Source organism: Neodothiora populina (genome assembly GCF_041146345.1).
Source record: "Neodothiora populina strain CPC 39397 chromosome Unknown canker_contig_15, whole genome shotgun sequence".
Lineage (NCBI taxonomy): Eukaryota > Fungi > Ascomycota > Dothideomycetes > Dothideales > Dothioraceae > Neodothiora > Neodothiora populina.
The window spans coordinates 31,741-54,801 of NW_027191413.1; the positions used below are offsets into that span (position 1 = coordinate 31,741).

General features: G+C 48.8%; 8 protein-coding genes across 8 annotated transcripts; 4 read left to right on the top strand and 4 right to left on the bottom strand.

Annotated features, from left to right (window-relative positions):
* Positions 1 to 500: 500 nt before the first annotated feature.
* On the top strand, positions 501 to 2,949 carry AAFC00_002394 (uncharacterized protein; the record flags this gene model as incomplete). The annotated part of the gene is made up of 3 exons (XM_069341703.1): positions 501 to 1,448; positions 1,503 to 1,713; positions 1,766 to 2,949. The coding sequence occupies 3 exons, from the start codon at positions 501 to 503 to the stop codon at positions 2,947 to 2,949; spliced, it is 2,343 nt and encodes a 780-aa protein (XP_069198211.1).
* Positions 2,950 to 3,954: 1,005 nt separating this feature from the next.
* Positions 3,955 to 5,527, bottom strand: AAFC00_002395 (uncharacterized protein; the record flags this gene model as incomplete). Its single annotated transcript, XM_069341704.1, has 2 exons — positions 3,955 to 5,327; positions 5,404 to 5,527. 2 exons carry the CDS (start codon positions 5,525 to 5,527, stop codon positions 3,955 to 3,957), a joined length of 1,497 nt encoding a protein of 498 aa, XP_069198212.1.
* A 3,605-nt stretch (positions 5,528 to 9,132) lies between these two features.
* AAFC00_002396 (uncharacterized protein) lies at positions 9,133 to 9,705 on the top strand (the record flags this gene model as incomplete). Its single annotated transcript, XM_069341705.1, has 1 exon — positions 9,133 to 9,705. The coding sequence occupies one exon, from the start codon at positions 9,133 to 9,135 to the stop codon at positions 9,703 to 9,705; it is 573 nt and encodes a 190-aa protein (XP_069198213.1).
* A 581-nt stretch (positions 9,706 to 10,286) lies between these two features.
* On the top strand, positions 10,287 to 11,002 carry AAFC00_002397 (uncharacterized protein; the record flags this gene model as incomplete). Its single annotated transcript, XM_069348013.1, has 2 exons — positions 10,287 to 10,487; positions 10,550 to 11,002. 2 exons carry the CDS (start codon positions 10,287 to 10,289, stop codon positions 11,000 to 11,002), a joined length of 654 nt encoding a protein of 217 aa, XP_069198214.1.
* A 2,780-nt stretch (positions 11,003 to 13,782) lies between these two features.
* Positions 13,783 to 14,753, bottom strand: AAFC00_002398 (uncharacterized protein; the record flags this gene model as incomplete). Its single annotated transcript, XM_069348471.1, has 3 exons — positions 13,783 to 14,438; positions 14,495 to 14,700; positions 14,746 to 14,753. 3 exons carry the CDS (start codon positions 14,751 to 14,753, stop codon positions 13,783 to 13,785), a joined length of 870 nt encoding a protein of 289 aa, XP_069198215.1.
* Positions 14,754 to 15,919: 1,166 nt separating this feature from the next.
* AAFC00_002399 (uncharacterized protein) lies at positions 15,920 to 17,560 on the top strand (the record flags this gene model as incomplete). The annotated part of the gene is made up of 3 exons (XM_069341706.1): positions 15,920 to 16,192; positions 16,238 to 17,176; positions 17,231 to 17,560. 3 exons carry the CDS (start codon positions 15,920 to 15,922, stop codon positions 17,558 to 17,560), a joined length of 1,542 nt encoding a protein of 513 aa, XP_069198216.1.
* Positions 17,561 to 17,803: 243 nt separating this feature from the next.
* On the bottom strand, positions 17,804 to 19,077 carry AAFC00_002400 (uncharacterized protein; the record flags this gene model as incomplete). Its single annotated transcript, XM_069348472.1, has 4 exons — positions 17,804 to 18,250; positions 18,304 to 18,450; positions 18,500 to 18,663; positions 18,711 to 19,077. The coding sequence occupies 4 exons, from the start codon at positions 19,075 to 19,077 to the stop codon at positions 17,804 to 17,806; spliced, it is 1,125 nt and encodes a 374-aa protein (XP_069198217.1).
* Positions 19,078 to 20,501: 1,424 nt separating this feature from the next.
* On the bottom strand, positions 20,502 to 21,647 carry AAFC00_002401 (uncharacterized protein; the record flags this gene model as incomplete). The annotated part of the gene is made up of 1 exon (XM_069341708.1): positions 20,502 to 21,647. One exon carries the CDS (start codon positions 21,645 to 21,647, stop codon positions 20,502 to 20,504), a length of 1,146 nt encoding a protein of 381 aa, XP_069198218.1.
* Positions 21,648 to 23,061: the final 1,414 nt, after the last annotated feature.

Below are 23,061 nucleotides of genomic sequence, written 5' to 3' on the forward strand. Positions count from 1 at the left end.
AGGGCATCCCGCGACCGTTGCATCACTGTTATCGCACAAGCCTTGGTGTATATCCTAGAAAGGTCAAGGGCTGAGCGAGTCATATTGCAGTCGATCCTCGAAATGTCATGTTAAATCACATAAACCGCGATTCCCATCCCAATCAGCTATGCACATGAAAGATGGGTCAGAAAATTATGACCCTGGGTTTGTGATTGCTCTAGCAGATAAAGAAAGCGATCAGCACCCGGCTTCGAGCTAGCCGAGCACGCGAAAGCTTAAACGGTCACCCGCTCATTCACGTTGCAGAAAGTGAGACTGTCGATCTGTATGCGGTAGGTACTAAAGTCTGGCCAGCAACGCGTTCTCAGTCTGGCCCTTGGATATCTAGGTCCGGCAAATGTTGGGTCGGGTCCGTAGCGAATGCGCAATTGGCGTGACCACACACTATCTAAACACAGGCATATATAGATCATCGTGCTGCACTACATGTGGATCCACCAATAGTCCAATACCCAAAAATGCGTGTCCTTGAAGTGTCCCTCGCCCTCCTTACGGGCTACTCCCTGGTCGATGCTCAAGGAATAGATTTTGGCAAAATATATTCAGCCAAACCAAGCCTTAAAAGCGCGACGCCAATCAAGTCGAGCAAGCCCACAATAAATGGCGCCTCGGTCGTATCGTCCATTGTATCGGTGCTCAATTCCCAGCATGCTCAGACCATGAGTAGTGCTCAGTCAGTTACGTCGAAAAAGAGTTCGTCTTCGACTTTGACGACAATGACCACATCAACAAAGAAGAGTGCAAGCACATCTCTATCTACTGCTTCCAGTAAGGCAACGACAGGATCTTCTAGCAAGACGACATCAACTTCAACGACGAAAATCAATGCCTCATGGGCCATAGTCAGCAAAGCAACAGCTAGCGACTTAATGAAAGCCTCGTCAAAGTCAAACTCAATCACTTCGTCAAAACACAAGCGCAATGATGGTGAGAGTGGGGTCGAGAAGAGAGCTGCCACTTCAACGTCTGCTGCTCCAACCTCTGGCTGTACGCAGCTCTCCGACTTTCTACTGAATTATACACCCAATCCCAATACTCCTGAAGGATTCGGTCTGGATAATATCCTGGGGAACATTGCTGCCGGGCAATGGTATCCACCACCAGGGTACAGCACGAGCTTCACAGGTGCCTTCGCCGCAAACTCGGCTCCTGTTCAATATGTGGGCTATCGTCAACTGTCCTCCTATGACCCGAGTGCCTGTGCTGCCCTTTGCGATGCAGCTAATGGCTGTAGCGCATTCAACATATATTATGAGCGTGATCCAGTCTATGTTCCGAATGATCAATGCACAAAGCCTACTGCTGCTGTTTCAGTTACTTGCGCACTGTGGGGTGGTAACATCGACCAGTCGAGCGCCACCAATATCGGACAATACAGAAAAGATTTCATGGTCATTATACAAGGGGTAAGCAACAACTTCCAGCTCAGTAGATCTTGTGCTATTACTGACAGGGAAAAGTCCAATGGATATGTGAAGAACAGCCCTCCATCTTCCGTCGCTAATTATACTGGCCCAACTGCGCTTTATGGAGCAGTCAACTCGAAGGCTGGATTCTTGAATGCGAGTTTCTATCCCACTTACAGTACAAGTGCATGTTCTAGCGCATGTGCAGATCAAACTGCGAAGAATAGAGCGGCTGCTATCGCTTCCAACAGTATCACTTATTCTCGTACGAGATTTCTCCTGACGACAAGGTACAATCGCTGACTATTCAATTCTAGCATGCAATTACTTCAACACTTTCAACATCAGCGCAAATGGCGTCTTCCAAGGCATGTACTGCCAGCTCTACACTACTTCCACTGTGGCAGGGTCTGCCACGGTCATATCCTCGACCCAATCCAATGGTTTAGTCTACAATGTCAGTTACTCCTATGGATATGCTTTGTATCCTCAGGACAGTGGCAGCATCAGTACTGGCTGGAAACCAGCGCCCACCGGATCAGCTGCTACATGCTCTTCGCTTGGACCGGTCAACTCCACTCTTTTGGACTACAACAGCTATAATTACACGCTTGCCTGTGGTTACGATGTGCTCTACTCGAATGACATCGGCAACTCCTCAAACACAGATTTTTATTCTTGCATGAATTTGTGCGATAACTTCCCCGGATGTTCCGGATACGCATATTCTTATAACACCTGTTGGTTCAAGAATTTGACTGGGACAAAGCAAAAGCCGTCTGGGAGCCCAGGTGTTGACATGGCATGGCAAGGCGAGAAATATGCTGGCTTTCTCGCAAACCAAACCAAAAGCTCAACAAGTAGCTCTACTAGCATGGCCCCCAGTACCATGTTGATAACATCAACGACTAGCTCCACTAGTATGGTACCCACTACTACGTCAACAACATCAACGACGAGCTCCACTAGCGTGGCACCCACCACTACTTCTACAACATCAACGACTTCGAAGACTTCGTCCTCAACCTCGTCGTCTGCGAGTGTTAATCCGACAACCGCCCCTTTCTACATCCAATTGACCGGTACATCCAACACAATTGTGCAGGGCCAATATCTGGGCATGAGATCAACTACTTCTGGCTCTGCTAAATACGACCTTGGTGTCTTCGTCTCATCCAAAAGCGCAGCTACCAGATTCGTCATCAATACAGACACTGGGATTCTTTCCGAATACACCAACAATGTGGGCTGGCAGTCGATCTTTAACACAAAATCTTCTTCCGAGCAAAAGACGATCTGGGCTTCCCAGGCAGTTTTATCGGGGTCGCCCAGCTACAAGAATCTGAATTGTGCTTACGACAAGAGCCGAAACTGGATTGCGTGTCAACATAATAAAGTTTACCAACTGGCTTTGACCTGCAACAACGACGGTTACATGTACTGGGACGACGTTAGTGGTGACTGCCAGTATATGGTACTTACCCCAATCTTTACGACATGATAGTCCTTCAATCTGCGACCACTTGACAGAGCACAAATTTTCCCAGCTTGAATGTATACTGACGTGAGGTGTTGTCTTGTTATTTTCGGGCACTGGATGTTGGGATGGGAGGGGGCTCTAATATATTAGTCCAAATTAATTATTTCCACAAAATCAACCAAATTTTAACATATAATTCCGAAGAAGTTCACTGCTCTAGATTCCCAAGCCCCGTTGATCGATCAAAGCAACCTGAATATCAACCGTATGTACTCCGAATACCTTGGGCTGGTATAGCACTAAAACGTCAAGTTCTCGATGGTGGCGGGTAATCGATCGTATCGATAATTTGACTAACCATGGATGATCTGTCCGCCATTTAGACTCTATGACCCCACGGAGAATATTGTACTTGTATTTCTTCAAAAACCGGGCTTCAAGAGCATTGGCATACGTGTAATGTGACATGGTCTCGTGCCCAGTATTGGTGGTTAGTAAAATAGCTGTGCTCCACAGGAACGCAATCTTTGCTATCATCGATGACACCTTCTTGCCTTGACCACCGTAATCATAGTGTCGTTGCCGTATGGAAGGGTAACCTACTAGCCGGTATACATAAAGATATGACCATCAGTGATCCCAAAACATGTACCTTCTTGTGGCTGCAACACGCATGGGTAGGTAAGCTACAGTATCTTCGAACCTCGTGCCTGTTTCTATGTGAGCGGATCCATGTGAATGAACCTGTGGCACAGTACATCTCAATGTTCCATCATGAAATCCTCGACATCTTTTACCGACAATTAGAGACTACTGGTGGAGACAGCTTGAATGATCGAAGGACATACATGGGTGTGATACGATCTATCACTGCAAATTGCAATGAATGGCTATTTGGAAATCAAGAGGAATAGTTCAATTCTTCAGAGGGTATGATAACCAAGAGATCTCTACATAGCCCGGTCCACAGGTATTGCTCTATATCTGAAGCAAATTGAGATTATGTCGGCGAATACCATTGATGTGCTACGTCGGGCACAACGCGTCAACATTGCTGACGGGAGCGTCCTGCACAGCAATCCCATCGGCAGCGAAAGTCTCAACATTGCCAGAAGAGTAATCCATCCACCCCATTTCTTCTAGACCGTGATCTGGGTCTTTAGCGAACGCAAGCCATCTGTCCTGCATCGCTTTACTCGTGGCAGCTTCTAATGACGTTGCCGGGCCTCTGTAATCTCCTTCTGTGCCGAAAATAAGGGGAAGTTCGGAGCAATGATACGCGCCGAGCCATGGCAATGGAGATATATTGGCAAAGTTTCCGTGATATCGATAACGATAAGTCTTTCGCGAGACAGCTTGTCTGACCTGCGAGCTCTGGCGCTGAGGACAGATGAAGGTGACAGCATTGAGTTTTTCAACAAGCGTGAGATTCAGACTTGAAGTGAGAGGATCTGCGGGGAATGGCACCAAGCTTGTCGTTTCATTCAGTGTCGAGCCATATATTGCAGGACGAGACGAGAGCTGATTAGCAAAAGCGCGAGCTGTATAATTGCTGAACACTATGACCTCGTCGGGGACAGGAATGAAGCTGTATGGGGAGCTCCCATTGGCTTTGACAACGTCGGTAAGCGCGGTCGTGTTGATACGGCGCATGCAGTCGAGTGTGGCAGTCGCGTTTTCCGGATAGCTACAATCAAAGATCCTAGCGACGGATGAGAAATTTGTTTGTGTTAGATCGGGCGAGTAGCCAGGCAGGAATTCACTGCCTGAATCGGAAATGAACCCATTCACGATGGGATCGTTCGGATAGGCATAGTTTTGGATCTGGACAGAGTTGCCACCAGCGCTTTGACCCCATAGGACCATATGCTGCGGATCACCGCCGAATGACTTGATATTGTGTTGGACCCACTCGATTGCGAGACGTTGATCCATGAGGCCGAGGTTGTTGTGCTCAAGACCTGCAGCATTGGGGAACCCTAAGATGTTGAGACGATACTGTATGGAAACAACGATGTGCGACTGCGTTCTCTGCACCCACTTCGCAGGGATCTGATATGGTACAGAGGCACTGCCGAAGTTGAATCCGCCTCCATGGATCCATATGAAGACTGGCAGTGACGTGTTTTTAGGGTTTGCAGGTGCCCATACACTCAAGCTCAGACAATCCTCGCTCATTGGCCCATCCACAAGGAACTCGGGAATTTCCGTCGAGTAAATGTCACGGAGTGCATAATTTTGAGGACATGACGGGCCGAATTGACTTGCATTGATCGTTCTGTTAGTGCTGTTCAAAGCTATAGCGGGCAACCATCTGAGGGGCCCAACTGGTGGTTCAGCATAGGGTATTCCTAAGAAGGCCCGCACACGAGGTGTTATGCCATTGATGGCTCCAAATACTGTATCAGAGCGTTAGATAAAATCTTACGCGGCAAAAAGCATTCACATCTTGCCGAGTCTGGGGAGTATCATTACCAACACCGCTGCTTGTTTGAATCTCGAGATCATTGGTGGGACATCTTGGCTGAGCCGTAGGTTTGGCAACAGAGACAGTAGAGAACCCAACCGCCAGCAAGAACAGGGTCTGTAGGTCACGCATCGCGAGAATTTGTTTGTGCAAGGAGGTTTGCGCGTCTCGAGGTCATCATGGCCATGACGGCATCCGCGCTGGGTTTATATACACATCTGTTCCTCGATCCTTGAAGTTTCGGAAGCTGTTCCACTACGTCGCTGAAGATCGCGCTTGCACTCCGACTGGACAAAGCATGTAGTAGGTGTTCTCAAGTAAACTACCCCAGCCTGCCCCCGCATGACTACGTCCAGACTCGCTTAAGCCAGCTAGTGCGGTGTTTCAACCCCGCTTTGTTCCGCATTTCAACCCGCACCGCACAGACTCTGCGTGTTTTTCATGATGAAGTGGAGATGGTGCATCTTCCGAATTACATCAGGATAGTATGCACGGTAGATTGTTTCGAACAGGCTGCGAGATCGAGTGCTACGATATGTCCGACATTGATCGCCTCCTTTGCATGATCTCAGGTCCATCCGCACCGTCGGAACGAGTCCCGTATCATTCCCCATGCGCAAATGCAATATGGTCGAATTTTCTTCGTGAATTAGGGGGACTGCATCGCCGTCCTTTTGGGCATGATCATGGTCTCATCATCGCAGGACTATATGATGGCAACGTCGCCAGGCTTCATGAGTCTATCTGGCTGTCGCAATCATATGAATGACAACACAAGATCCGGACGGTTCGCTATTCTTTCCGAGCAGCGGAAGGCCCCCCGATCATCGCCCCGATTATCGGGGCACCTTAAGTGCGGGGTTACCTACCTTAGGTAAGGTTAGCATCTTCTATACCTGCACGCTGTGCACATGAGAAATGTTAGGACCATTACTTGAGGTGCCGTGAAATAAACACTCCATCCGAGATCGTCAGCCAACGATGGGTGATGTAGGTATGGTTGGCATTATCGAGATCGCGCTTCGCCAGAATCAAATGAGACCTAGGCAAAAGTCACATCGGCCAAAGAAGCGTTCAACTCGATTATGATCGCTATGGAAGCACTTCTCGACTCGTCTGAATTTGGTGGTATGAAGCCATGGTTTATAAGGGTTCACCGGGGGGCCCAGTAGGTTGCTCTCCGAACGACACAGGCTGGCCGAAGATCGGGAAGCCGTTCTCGTCAAAGCTGGTCTTTTGAGCCATCGTATAATGTTGGCCATCGCAAGCTCCTTCTGGGATACTCGTCGCATGGTAGACATTCCACCATTCTGTGCCATCAGGTGAGAGAAAGTTGCTGCGATAAATCAGTCAAAGTGCGTAATTGTAAAGCTGTAGTTGTCACCGACCAGTTGTGTCCCGGACCGTAGTTACCGTTGGCTGTAGTGAAAACAGGATCTGGAAACTTGTACCAGCTGTTTACATCGAGCGGGTTACCACCATGGTATTCAAGAAGCCCTAATTTGTACCCATCGGTCCAGCAATACCTTGCAGAATACGTAAGGAAAGTACGACCGTTGTTGTAGAGAGGCTCTGGACCTTCATTTACTGGGGTGCCTTGGGTTTCCCACTCTAAAGTTGGTGCAGATATGATGCCAACAGGGCCGAGAGTCAGTGGATCGAGCATCTGTGCAATGCAAAGATGCTGCGTATCCGTGGAATCTGCAGTAGAGACGATGCACGAAAACACTTGGTAGTCAATGTCGTTTATGTTTATGAGGGTACCATCGATATACCATACCCCATCAGGCGACACTTGACCTTTGTATTCATAAGGGTCCCAAGGGGATGCTCCTCCTGAAATTATGTTAGGGATATCTCTTATCATGCTGGGAGGTCGTCAACTCATACCTTGCAGAGCATGGAGTCCTTGGTTACCAGCTTCTCCTTGGAATGAATTCGATGTACTGAAATACATGTACCAGCTATTGACCTCTTAGCATACATGACCGGGCATAGATAGAGAGAACAATTCCTACGTACGTTCCGTTGATTTTGTGGATTTCAGGAGCCCATGTGTTGTAGGCAGTGGCTGATTCGGGCGTTACCCAGACTGTCTTGCGTTCTCCGGTTGCCAGTCCTCCTAGGGTGGTTGCTCTTGTGACTTGCAGATCGGCTCATGTCGTGGACTGGAAATAATAGTATCCTGTGGTCAAATTAGCCTAGTAGACAGACGAAAACGTTCAGACATACCATCATCGTAAACGATGAATGGGTCGGCCCCATTGTCCTGCCGGAGGGGATTGGTGTACGATGCAGCAGATGCCACAGACGCAAAAGCTAGAGTAGAGATGATGTTGGATGATTTCATGATGATTATCCGTTAATGGTGGAACACGACCTCATGCTGACAATCCGACTGACTTTATAGTCATTACAGTACTTCAATCGCTTAATTTGCTACCATGATTAAGAAGCATATTCGGCACAAAAGGTCTTGGTACGGTTGACCTAAGACTTTGTTGCATGCTATTTGTCTTGGCTGACATGAGGTAACAGTGAAGGACGTTTTAACGATATGCCAAAACTATGTTGTGACCATAGGCTATTATAATTGTGGTCGCCAAGTCACAACCGGCGAGTTGCAGATCGCTCGTATCTATAGTGCGGACTTTGGAAGCAGCCGCATCTGGAGAAAGGATAATCTGATTATCATGGGTATATACTGCATGGACATCGAGATTGAATGAGCAGACTGTGATCATGCATTTCATTTACGTCGCAGAAGTGGTCATGTGCTGTCAGGATAGTGTGAATATGTGATGACAAGCTTGGTCACACATACTACAAAATGCTCTCGTGTAGATGCACGACTGTCTTGGTAAACCTGTCTTGAACACAGGCAATGTTACCCATAATGCATTTCTAAGAATGAACAAGATAATTTTCTCTCGCGTCTGTCATGTCTAAGTCAGTCGAGTAAGTGAGCACAAGTCGGCCATCGTAGGTCTTTGCGGAGGCGGAAGTGGAGCCCCGTCATGATCGGCCAAAGATCGACGTAGTCTTTACCCGTTACTATATCTCTGCATTTACCCGTGAACTCCACCAAAGATGAGCTCACATAAATTTGTTAAAAGACAACTGATCAAACCATTTTGGCAACTTGCAATTCCAGTGATATCCCAGACGCGACTCCAGTCGAGAAGAATGCGAGTATCTTCATGTTCAACTGTGTTGACGGGTGGTGTCGTTGCATACCTTTTCGCCACATCTTATGCGGTACCATTGCAAGTCAGAGATGCCTCATCTTATGTGGGCTATCTGATATCTACCTTCACCGATGACAGCCCGGCTGTTCAGTTCCATCTCTCGAATGGGAACGACCCAGGGACGTTTTCTTTTCTCAACCGACGACAACCTATCTTGACATCTACTGTCGGGACGAGAGGCGTACGAGACATCTTTCTCGCCCACGATTCTGCGAAACAGAATTACTACATGATTGCAACTGGTAACACTCGCGCAGAAGCGCTGGTCCAGTCATGAACTGACATAGAGGCAGATCTTGATATCAATGCTCCCGGCTTCAGCTGAGATGCGGCAACTAGAGCGGGAAGTCGAGGGATTGTCGTTTGGAAATCCACAGATCTATTTAACTGGACCGAGTCTCGCCTCAGCACGTAAGCGCCTTCCTGCTTTCTTTATTTTTATTACGTGCTGATCTGGGCCATGATAGAATCGATAGCGCCACTGCAGGAATGGTCTGGGCGCCCTCGGCGGTCTGGGATGATGCAACTGCACAATTTTATGTCTTCTGGTCAGCACGGCATTATGACGAGTCAGATACTATTCATACAGGTACAGCAACACTGGACCGCATCCATGTTACAACCACGCAAGACTTCGAGACGTTCGGTGCCCCTAGCGATTATCTGGCGCTCGAGGATACACCATTGATCGACCAAGAATTCCAATATCTTGGTGAGGAGGGCCGCTGGGTTAGATTTCTCAAGAACGAAACTGTGAACCAGATCTACCAAGAAACTACCACGGAAGGCCTGTTCGGATCTTGGACGAGGCTTCCAGGGTATGTTCGCCCCGAAAGTCCGCGTGAAGGACCAGCTTCGTTCGCTGATAACGTAACGCCTGGACTTTACCATCTTCTCCTTGATGACTATACGCAATATGTTGCACATCAGACAAGCGACATATACAGTAGTAGTTGGATCCCATCGAAATACCCCAATCTCCCTCAAGGGCTGAAGCACGGCTCAGTAACTCCAGTCACCCAGGACGAATACGATGGTCTCGCCGCTGCATACCCTGTATAGTATAGTCACGATGATTAGATTGACGTATATTTGGGGACGACTCTATGCACGGATGTCTCCACTCTTCATGGATTGATAGGTTTTAGGAGTGGAAGGATGATATCGTGGACGCATTTAGTAAATCATTTCGGTCCTATTGGCACGGTTAAGCTTCGGCTACCCGAGACTTGCATCCTTCGAGGGGTAAATGAAGCAACATTTTACCCGATCCAGCTATATCATACAGATGAACCAGCCCAGATACATAGACTATCCTAAGATCGAGGCCTGAATAATGACATGCAACATCAAACGTGTCGCTGTTTTTGGTGTAAGTAGCATTGCGATTTCATGAACATAATGGCATTCGGCTGACCTCTCCACTGGCATCGGGAAACTTCGGATCCCCTATCACCGCAGCACTCATCAGACACGATTTCGTGGTCACCATATTTTCGCGATTTGACTCCGCGACTATACACCCCGACGGCGTTTCAGTTGTCCGAACCTCTTATGGTCTTGAGGAACTCACACGTGCACTGGAAGGACAAGATGCTGTGATATGTGTTGTTGGGCCTGGCGGCATCAGCCGACATGGTGTGATGGTTGATGCTGCTGCTGCCGCAGGTGTGCAGCGTTTCATCCTGGACGATTTTGGCTGGGGACCGGACATGCATGGACTGCCGGAATTCAGCGAAGTACATGCACAACGTTCCGCGGCTTGGGCCCATGCCAAGGAAAAGTCCGAAGAAAATCATCAGTTCACATTCACTGGTATATCAAGTGGCAACCCTATTGACTGGGTAAGACAACTACTCTCTTCTAGATGACACCTCTCACTCGGTCGCTGATATATGCTTCATAGGCACTGAAGAAGTTTCCACTCATGGGCTTCGGCGTCGCCACGTGCTCGGCTATAATCTATGATGATGGGACAGAGCAATTTACCGGCACAACATTGGCCGGAATCGGACAAGCTGTAGTTGGTGTACTCAATAATCCAGAGCATACTGCGAACCGTTTTGTCAAAGTCCGATCGATCCAGACGTGTCAGAACGAGCTGCTCAATGCTTTCCAAATTGCTACTGGACGTCGATGGACTATTCAGTATTCTACGACAAAGAATCTATTGGAAAGTGGGAGGGATAAGCTGCACCACGGCGACCGAGGCTGGGTATTGGAATTAGCGGTTGCCCAACTGTTCGACGCAGGGAAGGCGCGTTGTGTGGTCGCTCCGTCTCGAGAAGAGTCAGATGCAGACCTTTTAGGTATAGTAGAGGAAACAGCCCAAGATGTGGTCTCCAGAATTCTGGGTTAGGGAACGTAGCAAATGGAACGGGGAGCTGTTATTCGTGTAGATGCGATACATGTATGTATCCACAAACACTTATCATCTTGCTATAAAATTGTTCGCTTGGATAGAACCATCAGAAACCGCTATGGAGTGCAGAAGCAAGCATCGGAGGACTTGCGCCACTTCCAATCGTGACCCAAGGTGAGAGGTCGAAGCGATCAACAAAAGCAGTGTACGGCTTATCGTAACCTTGATCATAGTTATGAGCGTTTTCCTACTATCGCAGTGGAGACTATAGTACCGAGAAGTATAGCGATTATGATAGCCTCGAGTCACGAGTTTGGTGCTCTAATACAGACCCTCGTAGATTGTTCCAGAGAGGAGAAGGAACAAGTACTGATGCTGAAGACACCTCAGGTTGGAGATGATCGCAAGCATAATGCTCCTGCCAAGGATCGAGCAACTACACGGACAACACTACGTTCACCTCATAACAGCGATATGGATGTTCGTTGTGATGCCGCAAGTAGCACCAATGATGTTTTCGTGCATTCTGCCTGATACTCATTCATCAGTCATATTCCCATTCCCATGCGCTACTCTAGGCGCATTTTCATCAAGCAAAGACCGTGGGTCTTCGAATTCGACCCACCCGAGCATAGGCTACAGAATGTCAGCTGTTGTCTTGGATGTAATAATCCATGTACGAACTTTCGCTTATGCTATATCCTATGAGCTTCTGTATCCGCACTGGTAATTGCTTCGCTCGGCCTACGGGGAGATTCCCCTCTTGGCGAAGCCATCCACGTGTCATAAAACAACTGAACAGCAGACGCGCTTCATTCGCTCTAGTGGTCTTCGTGCTAGCGACGAAGAATCCGACACCGAATTCTCTTGAATTAGTCTGCTCGGGGTGAACGTCCACCCGTGGCCTGTCCGCGTAATGTATGTCATCATCTCTGTGCAGAGGCTGATCATAGCTATCCCCTAGTCGAACGGACAATGCGATGGTGTCATTCACTTGAGGTGGGGAGACATTGACTTCGGATCTATCTCCGTACCACTTGTAAGCTTTGGTAGTCAGGAACTGCTTGCAAACATTCTGATAGAGGTGGATTTCTATCAACTCATTGGCTGCAGGGTAGTGTGGATGAGGTTTGCGATCTCTTCGGGTCGCTGGGGGCAGGAGATGAACCTCGAAAGGTAAATCTCACTGGCTGCAATGACATCTCGAAGCAGAAATCCATATTACTTGACTTTTCTTTCGCAAGACTTTGCAAATGCGGACGCTAGTGACTACCACATCACATTCATCGATGATTATACTACACTTACAAGACTACTTGCGCAGAAGTTTGGGAGGGGATTCTCGTCAGACGTATTCCACTATAAGGATGCACCATTTGTGAAAAGGAAACACGAGGGCATCCCTAGAGCACTAGACCAGCTTGAACAATCACTGCTACAGCAGCAGGGTGCGCTAGTCCTACCAAGTCCTTCGATTTCTGATGCATTCATCACGGCTTTCTTCGACCGTGTTCTCCCAGCTATGCCAATCATCGACAGGTCAACATTCATGAAAAGGCTATACGGGACCTAACCCGCCGTCCTTACATTTGATTCAGAGCATCCTGCTCTCTGGGTCTACGGTCTACGAATATCCAACGATACAGCTGCCCGCCGAGGAAGTCTCGCGGAGGCTCTATACACGTGCGAAGGCCTTAGTCGACTTGCGAGCGGAACAAGACAGGTTGATTTTGATTCAGGCCCATCTCTTGTTCAGCTCGTTCACTGCCGATAGCTGTGATGATACCATACATAATATGTGGCTGTCTCTTGGTACCGCAGTACGCATCGCACAAGGTCTGGGTCTACACAGGGACCTTGGGCGAGCAAAGGTCAACGATATGGTTCGACGTCAATGGAGGAGGACTTGGTGGACACTATTCATTCATGACACTATATGCTCATTCGAGTGGGGCCGTCCCCGAGCAATTCATTTCGCGGACTCAGACGTTCCCCTTCCTACCGGAGCTGACTTCAAACCTGAGGAGCCTGGCGCATTGTCTTCCCCAGAGCACATACACTTCTTTCTATCACTTTGCGAGCTATGTTTGATAATAGTTCAATGGCTCGAATTGTTATGGCCCGGAAGGAACAGGTGGAATGCAGATTCGCCTTCACCTCAATCAGACCGAGTCGTGGTTGTTCACCAGATGCTCGACCGATGGCATGATCATTTGCCAGCAATACTACGCCCAACACGACGAGACTCTGGCTATACATTATGGTCGGGTACATTGCACATAGCCTATCATGCTGTGTGTTTGCGTGTTCATGGGTCAAATGCCGATGCTAATTTAACGCGAAATGCAGCGTCAAGTATCCCCTGTATCGCCCGCGACCTGTCAAACTCGGACTTGCTGGGATTTCTTTGGGGATTTGGGATCCATCAGCTTGACCTAGCGATGAGTCAACACGCCCGCGATGTAATGACGAAGACCCAAACGTAGCACAGACTGCTTGGAGTCTTCCAGCTGAAGGCATTCCCATGATGTGAAGCTTGTGTAGACGAAGTTCAACTGCTGCGCAAGGCCTGGCCTTCTACGAAACCTTGCTTGCAAACAACAAGGTGGATAATAGGCCACGTAGTCAACAGGTTGCACAGACCACAGACGATATATCCGCGTACATATCTTTATACAGTCGCGGGGGAGATCTTGCACTCATGGGCCTCTTGGATTGGAGTGATCAATGGCCGAATGAGATTGGTGGAGCTAGCTAATCGTCTAACCTTCGCATAATTAAACCTTCGTGGGGACCGATATGTCTTGCGCCTGCTCCAATCTTGGCGGGGATATGCCTGCTACAATCGCCTCTTCCTCTACCTTATGGGGTGTGATGACATTTTCTTCGCTGAAGTAGTTGGTCTCTTTGACGAAGAACCATATCACGCTCAGAAGTGAGATCAAACACAGGCAATAAAGGCAGAGTTGAGCGATGGTTTGGCTCTGGTAAGACACGTCTTGAGAATCCATAAGAAACGAGATGCACATTCCGAGACTGACTGTGCCTTTGAAGGCACCTGCATACCTTGCACAGAGCAGGGGTTCATTAGTGAGCGAACTCAAACACCATTGCACACAAATTTGAAAGCTCGCGTAGATGATGCCGAAAAGTAGGTAGAGGATGAACGCGGAAGCAAAGCGTGGATCGGTCCAATCTATTCCTGGTGGGGGCTGGCTTGCATCAATTCCGTTATTGATGATCCAACCGAGAAGGCCTGCAGTAGCTCCAACAGTGATCAAGCCCATAATCCTGGAGCCCAGGAAGCCTTTCATACGCCGGCTAGACAGTCGCTTGTTGTCAATAATCCAAGCAAGAGCCATTGGTGTAGGGATCATGATGACTTGAAACAGAAGGTTGTTCAACGATCTGGTCCTGAGATTAAAGTAGAAACCTAACAAGTCAGTACTTAAAGTCGCATTTGAAGAGTTGTTGTTAATAGCAACCTACCATTCACACTGCTGATGAGAGCCAAGCACATCTCAGCCACGAACATGGCAGGAAGAAGGAAGATGACCCTCTTGTCGGCCAACACATGCAAAATGCCGACTATTTCCTCTTTTATGCTCGGCTGGTGGAATATCGCCAAGTGGGTACCTTCATCTCTGACAACATCTGCTGGATCCACGATACAGAGAGCCGCAATCATCATAGCACTAGCATAGTCAGTATAGTCCGAAGATTTTGATAATTCAGCTTACCATCCCATGATGCATAGGAAAACAACCCATACCGCCGTCGACACACCGACGACATTGGCTTTGTCATAATTGGCTCCGAATGCGATAGATGCACCAATAGTACTACCAGCAGCAGTGAGCACCCATTGCCATGTGATGAACCATACGACGTGTTAGTGAGGCGATCTCCCCCAAAACGGCTGTGACAGACTCATACCATTGCTTTTTAGGATTCTTCTGCGTAAGCGAATCTTATAAACCCGGACGAAGTCCACAGACGTGCGGCACAGAAGCCTAGGACAAACCCTGCTGTAAGAGTGAACCATTCATGTCCAGTTTTGTCGTAGTACCACAGAGCGCCTGCATACAACGGATAGCCAAATCCCCCAACCAGTATCGTTTTCTTCGGCTTCATGATATTCAAGATGGAGCCTGCGAGCCAGCCGAACAAGGTATAGGGCCCGTACAGAATAACGTTTGTCGAAGACGCGACATGTTGCGAGGAGGGCTTGCCACCCCCTGCACCCAAAGCAGTCAAGGCAAGGTAGATACCAGGTAGACAGAAAAGAATGCAGCCCATGATGAAGTTCTGATTGAACGATCTGTTCAGCCTGAACTCGCTGTTCGGATCATGTAAAAATTCAAACATCCTGAGGCCGGTTCGTAATTGTCAATCTCGATCATATACTCAATGCTATCGCCGGATTGAGTAGCACCATGCCGAACTAGATATATCTCCATCACGGTGTTTGATAAGTGCTGATTGTCTTCCCAGCTGGGCTGAGTCAAAGGCCAAGCATGATAGGACATACACCGGCAGTTGGACGGCATGGTACTCGTATGTCATAGGCTGATCTTTTAGGTCCAAGTATAAACTCGTCTTGTCCATATGGTCCGGACCGCCTCTGGTGTGGAACCGGACCTGGAGCGGCATCAAAACGGGAACCCGCTCGACGGATTCGCCCCACTTTTCTGGTATCTCGAATTACCGTTGTCGTCTCCGCCTCATGCTTCTTAAGCGAGGGATTGAGATTGGTAAATTGGTCCCGTTCGGGGTTATCTCAAAGATAAGCTCGTGCGACAGCCAAGTAATGGCGGAACATACGACCATTTCAGCGCTAAAGGTATAAGTACAATTTCCCTTTACCAAGTTGCTATCAGGCCAGTCTTTTATATCTATAGACATCCTAAAGACATGGCAATCACTTCATGGCAGGAGAAAGCGCAAGAAGCGCGTGATTACCGCGATGCCTCACTTGCGAAAGTGAAGCCACCAATTGGACCACTTCCGTTGTCGTTACCGGTGAATTCACTGGAACTGCCGAAACAGCATTTGACTCCTCGAGAATATGAGCTCACCCAGGAGTATGACGCTATACAACTGTTGGCAATGCTCAAGGAGAAGGAAGTCACTTCAGAAGAGTTGACCAGAGCTTTCCTTCGCAGAGCAGCCCTAGCACAAGCAGCAGTGAGTAGGGTTTCAATCGATGAGGCATCTCACTAACTTGTACAGGTCAATTGTGTGACGGAGCTCATGTGGGACGATGCCATCGAGCGTGCGAAGTTTCTTGATGCTCAGGCTGAGCCAGTTGGACCTCTACATGGTTTACCGTTTTCCGTCAAACAACAGCACGGGATGAGAGGCAAGCCATGCCATGCCTCCTACGTCGCATGGATTGGTGAACCCAGTACGATCAATCCTATCAACGATATACTTTGGGATGCTGGGTGTGTATTTTATGTCCGAACCACAGAGCCCCAGTCTACCATGCATCTCGAGTGCAATAATAATATCACCGGTCGAACTGTAAATCCGTACAATCGCAACTTGACTCCCGGAGGCTCTACTGGTGGTGAGGGCGCTCTACTCGGATATGGGGCTAGTGTCTTCGGCATGGGTGGAGATATCGGAGGCAGCGTTCGAGGTCCAGCTTCAAACAATGGAGTCTACGGCTTCAAGCCGACCTCCAAGAGACTTCCCTTGAGGGGCATGAAGTGTGCAATGATTGGAAACGAAACTGTCATGCCCACCTTTGGACCTCTCACTCGGCGTCGCGAAACGATCAACCTGTTCATGGACGTTGTGCTCACAGCCGAGCCGTGGCGGCTCGATCCTGGACTCTTCTCTAAATCCTGGACACCAGTGTCATTGGAAAAACCGCTCAAGGTTGCGATTCAATGGGACGACGGTGTGGTGAAGTCGCATCCTCCAATGCTGAGAGCCCTAAGAGAGGTAGCTCAGGCGTGCCGGAACGCGGGGATGGAAGTCGTCGACTGGGTGTCCTATGAGCATGAGAAAGCTTGGGATATCCTTTCGCGTCTATACTTTCCTGATGGTGGGCTTGATACAATCGAGGTGATTGAGAAGAGCGGCGAGCCATTGGTGCCATTGACGGAGTGGATCATCAACCAGCCTGGAGTACGAAAACTGGATATTCGCAAGCTGTGGGCTGTAAGTAATCTTCGAGTCTGGTCGCGATGATTGTTGTGCTGATATCTTGCTTAGCTTTGTGGAGAACGTGATGCTTACCGAGCTGCTCATGCAGCGCACTGGTCTGACACAGCAGATGCCGATAGACATGAGGTAGACGTTATCCTCTGCCCTGCAGTGCCGGGCGCGGCTCCGCCTCACGAATGTGCCCGTTGCTGGGATTACACGGCACAATGGAACCTGTTGGACTATCCTGCCGTGGTCTTCCCAGTAACCTACGTCGATGCTCAAAAGGATCCGGCAAATGCGGAGTACACTCCGCTTAACAGTCAGGATAAATTCAACCATGAGTTATATGATCCAAACTTATACGGAGGTGCGCCTGTCTGTCTCCAAGTAGTTTGATGAGAAGGTCATGGCTGCGCTCTCGCAGATCGAAAAGGCAATGGGAAGACCTTGATCCGTTCACGGGTGGTTGCAAAGTCTGTGATGTCCGTTTCATTGAACAGCCTGTCTCTTCGAAGATATTTTACATGTAGATAGGGCAATATATGATCAGAGAGTCGCATGTGGCGCTCCTCGCAATGCCACAATCTACGTGATCCTGTCGTGTGGCTCGAGTATTGTTCAGTAGGAACGTGGCAACATTCAGAGGCGTTCCACGTGTTCTTGGTCCATTTTCCCTCCTCCCACTTCGACTTTCGTCGCGTCAGCGTGACCTAATTCAGTTACATGCAAGTCCCGTTTGCGTTTTGATTCTGCAGCTGCGCGACCGACGACGGACCACTGTAATTTGCGATGAAATGGCTGCTTCTCCTGTTTTGCCAGAGCGGAGGATGTGAAGAGTAAATCCACAGACTCCAACGGTAGGTTCGCAGTCTCCGGATAGAACAACCAGACTATGGCTGCGTTTATGAAATTCAAGGCAGCCCAGATGAAATAGAAACCAAAACCAAGGTTGGCTACACCGACAGGCGTCACCTCGACGACGAGAAAATTACCAAGAAAATCTGCTGCAGCGGCAAGGGCAGCTCCTTTCGCACGTATAGACAATGGTAGGATCTCGGCAGGATATACCCAGACGGTGGCCATCCACTACGGAGCGTTAGTTTAGTTGTCCCGCGACTGGAGGGGACGATTGAACTTACGCCCCATGTAAAGCATGCTTCAAAGGCAAACACGAAGAACACTGCTCCTATGCCAGCACTTTTGTTGCTGATAGCTACACACACAGCTTCAGCGATTAGCACCGCACACATACCGAGCGCCATGGATATGAACAGCTTTCGGCGACCCTATCAGAGTGTCAGCACTTATGTTATTACTGATGCAAAAAAGCCTTACGATGCGGTCGATTGTAAACCACGTTACAAAGGATGCTACGAAATACCAGACTTGCAAGAGCAATCCCATGAGCAGAGACATACGTCCTGACATCCCTAAGCTGCTTTGAAAGATTGTCGGGGCGTAGTACGTCACAATGTTGATGCCAGAGAGCTGTTGCATAACTGTCTCGGTAAGCGACAGTATAGATCTTAAGCACGGGGAGACATACATTGGATGCCCAGAGCAAGATAAAATCGCTTATTGGTTTGCAGACCACCATCTCGAAAAAGATCCATCCAAGAACCCTCCACTCGACTCTCCAGTTCGATGGCTTCAATGATATCATCGGCTTCTTTACGAACCGTGAGATCATCTATTGTCTTGTTACGTAGATTTGCCAAGACAAGTAATCCCCTCTCGGACGAGTCATCGTGTCGTAGGAGCCATCTCGGAGAGTCCGGGAGGAAAGGCGTCAGGCATAGAATATACGCTGCAAAGACCAGTTGGAATAGTAACGGGAAGCGCCATTGGATGCTATCATGTGTGAAGTAGAAGCCGTAATTGATGATATAAGCTAGCATAAGGCCGAAGAGCATAGTGGACAGTTGCGCACAAACCTGCCAACCGCGCTGGGCGGCAGGAGAGATTTCGCTTTGGTAGACAGGAGTGACGCTTGTGATGAATCCTGTTCTCGTTAGTCGTTTATGAAAAGACTTGGAGGCTGGAATTACCGATGCCGATGCCCGTAATCACACGCGCAACCATGAATTGGATGCGCTCGAACGAAGCTCCCATGATTATAGTGCCAACAGCGAGGATGGCGGAACCAAGGATTAGAGTGCGTTTACGTCCGAGCGACTCTCCAAATACCGCTGCTGCAATAGCACCGAAGACAGCCCCCACATCGTAAAGTGAGGTTATAGTGCCTGTCATGAGAGCTGAGGGATAGTCCATCTCATCAAGCCAGTATTTGGACACTACTACACCACCCATGACACCTTGATCATAACCGAACAACAGGAACCCGGCGGCGCAGACACTAGTGATTGCGGTCATCAGGGCCGGCCCACGTAGGGCAGACAGTCCAGATTTCGCAGGCATATCAATCAGTCTGATGTGGTAATAAGCTAAGAGGAGTGGAATGGCCGAGAGGAAAGAGGCCTTGACGAGTCTACAATCGTCCTCCTTCTTATCATCATTCGCAAACCAGTATAATGTAGATCGTGGGTTACTCTCGCCCTGGATCTGTCATTAAGGCTTGTTGATGCTTGTTCATCTATAATGGCGGGACACGTCCCAGGGGTACAGCGGGGTCTCCAGCTTCTCCATATGGGGAAGATCTTCAAATGTGGAGACGGCCGGTACAAGTTTGGCCCGAAAAGAGAGACTCATTGGCCAACGACAGAGTCGGCCGTGGCCGTTTGATCCAGGAGTCGGCATTAGGTGTACTGTCTAGGTATAGTGTTCAGTTTCGTGTTTTGTGGAATATGTTCCCAAGCTATTCCCACAATCTGGGTGTGGATGAGCTCTTATTTCCGTCAATGCGGGCCATACTTGTAAATAAATTCGGATGTCCGGCTCACTTCGCAGAAGCTTCAAGCAAAACGTAGATGCCAGACACAGTGACGAAAGTGAAGAACAGACCGACACTGATTCTATGTGTTATGTTAGTCGATGTCTATCTCGTGGCGGTATGTTGCAACTCCTGTCGGGGATTTGATTGTGCCTCACTGTGATGGATCAGGTCATATTCGAATACACAGCTAGAGCGCTTACACAACAAGAAGGCAGGCATGAGTTTGGAAAGAACGTCTCTTGCTGAGAATCTCCATCTAATTTAAGCGGGTCGCGTGGTCATTACTTGAGTTGAATGGAACTTGTCCGCGAATTCGCGTTGACTCATGTCACGCACCAGTGTTGATGCCGCCTAGTGACCGGATCTTGCCTGCACGACTTTTAACGTCGTTTACGACAGACGTCCCTTGGAGACGGCAAAACTCTGCAGTCGTGAACCCCTAGTCTACAGACTAGGTTTCGGTCCTTTATGCATCTGCTCGATCGCATGCTCGCTTGCACGTTTACTTTCCTGCCATGCGCTGTAGCGAGCGGTATACCATTGCTTCACTGACTGACTTCCGTTGTTGGATATGCATCTTGCAAGCTCGATAGCATCAATGATGGCGGCATTCGCACCCTCGCCACCAAGGATTGGCTGAGCGCGAACGGAGTCACCAAGCATAACGATACCCTGCTCAGCAATCTCATGTAGGTGCTGTGGGCTGATACTTGTCGTTCGCATCAGCCATGACAAGACTCGCTCTTGTCGTATCCTGGTTGCATCAAAGACATCTTCAAACGGCGATGGCAACGACGACAGCTTACTTATTTCTTCGTAGAACTCGGATGGTATGGCAGTGGCTTCTGACAACTGCCTGTCAGGTCTGAAACAAGGGTCCGTGGTGCCATGCGCAGTGCGTGAGTAGATCCAGCTGATACGAACTTCGGTAGGGCTACTTTCGACCACCGACACATGCAGTAAAGCCCCATTGTGCCAGATCTCAATCATGTTGCTGTTCTTCATCTCTGGGGCATACAATTGCTCGAAAGTCTCTCGGAGGACGGTCTTTCTACCGTTGAATGCAACAAACGGTAAGATCTGAGGACGGCAATCTGTTATCGTCGCGCTCCGTATGGATGAGTGAATTCCATCCGCACCGATGATGATTTCCTGCTCATGAGGTTGTTGACTAATTTGGAAGAAGCTGGGTCGTCCAACACTATCGATGCCGACCTGCTCGATTTGATGTGCCCATTCGATGTCAAGTCCCTCTTGAAGTAGGCGTTCAAGCTTCCGTCTGTTGGCACGAAATGAACCAGGTTTTAGAGCTCTGGGATATGCTAGTAATGTAGGATCGATGAATCCTGCTCCACCTATGTCGCCATCTACTGCCACGCTAGCTTTGAACACTTTCTCCTCAATACCGAGCTGTTCTAGAAGAGGGTGATAAGAGGCCGAGTGCAGAGTGATTCCATAGTTATTCCTCGGTGATGCACGATTGCGTTCGTATAGAACCGCGGGAATCCCCTGTTTCTTCAGAAGACGAGCCAAAGTAAGACCACCTAGGCCAGCACCGACAATGCTAACTGGCTTTTGTAGTGCAGCCATGACCTACGACAAGGTCACCACAATTTGGATGTACCAATGTTGATCCCATCGTGGACATTTGTTACAGCGGATTTGAGCCGTGGCGATTAAGGTTAATCTAATCTCCCGAGAGTCATGAGTACATGACTCAACCTGCGAGTGCCAAGCTTGATTTGTAGCACCCAGGCAAGGATGCAGTGAGGTAAGGTAGGGTACCTAGGTACCTACAGCTAGCAAACCCTACACGTCACCAAACAGTAATGGGAAGACCGGTGTTTCATAGGTGCTCAAGGTAGGCACAGTAGTCCCACGTTGTTCACCCTGTCTGCAGATGTACAAGACCGGTTTCAGGACTTCTTCTCAAATATTCGATACATCTTCTGGTGTCCGAGGTGCATACCTTCCATATCGAGGTTTACCGAAGTGGTTTGGTTGAGATAGCATCGTTGGCATCTTTGTGCAGTAGTCACTGCAAGCTCAAGACTTTCTTATATGCTTACCTCGATGCAATGCAGTATCATTAATTTACACCATCGCATGGTGCTCGACTAGTAAAGACGCTCTTCTAAGGGCTAAGTGTCTGGTCTATACTAGGGTAAATCGTATTTGCATGTGAATTCTGCGTTGAGGCGTGTACTACTTGCAAAGGCCTCTGGCATTTATGCGATTCTGTCTTTGTACCATACATGGGCTCAATGCGCTGCTTCACGATACGAGATATATCGCGTGCATGCTATGCCACTAGGATATCAGCAAAGAAGAGACATGTGCGAAGTTCTATATTTCTCTATTAAACTAGTTCAACTGAACAGAGAATTCATTAAGAGCGTCTCGCAAGAGACGTTATAATGGATTGGGTGAAATAGGTTAGATATCGCTCGCATATTGGATCAGCATCTATATATCGAGTACAGTGCGTGTTTGTCCTTGACTTGAATTCGCTTCTGAGCTGGTTCTGGTGCTTGTATAGCTGAACCTGGTGACGAATGCTCGATAAACAAGAGGATGTCGCGTCGCGATCCCCACTTCCTTGTGACACCCTATCGTGCTGCAACTTGACTTACCTTCACTGAGGTATAAGGCATACACAAGCGACAGTAGCCCGAAACTCAATGCCTGTTGTACACGGTCGAGACAGCACGCGCTTCGAGTCCAGCGGTTTGAGAGCCGACTATGACCTCATGCACCTAGCATGCCGTCATTCACGAGAAACATCCACCTTGATCGTGAGGCACTACTCATTTGGGCAGCGCGCAGATCCCCGCACAGCCCTTAGCGAGAACTGGAAGTGTGGGGTAGCGCGTGTTTCCTCCATGCGCTACCCCACACTTCCCACAATGAATCTCCGTGTTGCCCTGCGATTGCAGATCGCTTCACACATCGGCGACACCATACGGCTGCACAAATCGGTCCTTTTCCAATACAAATGACGCCG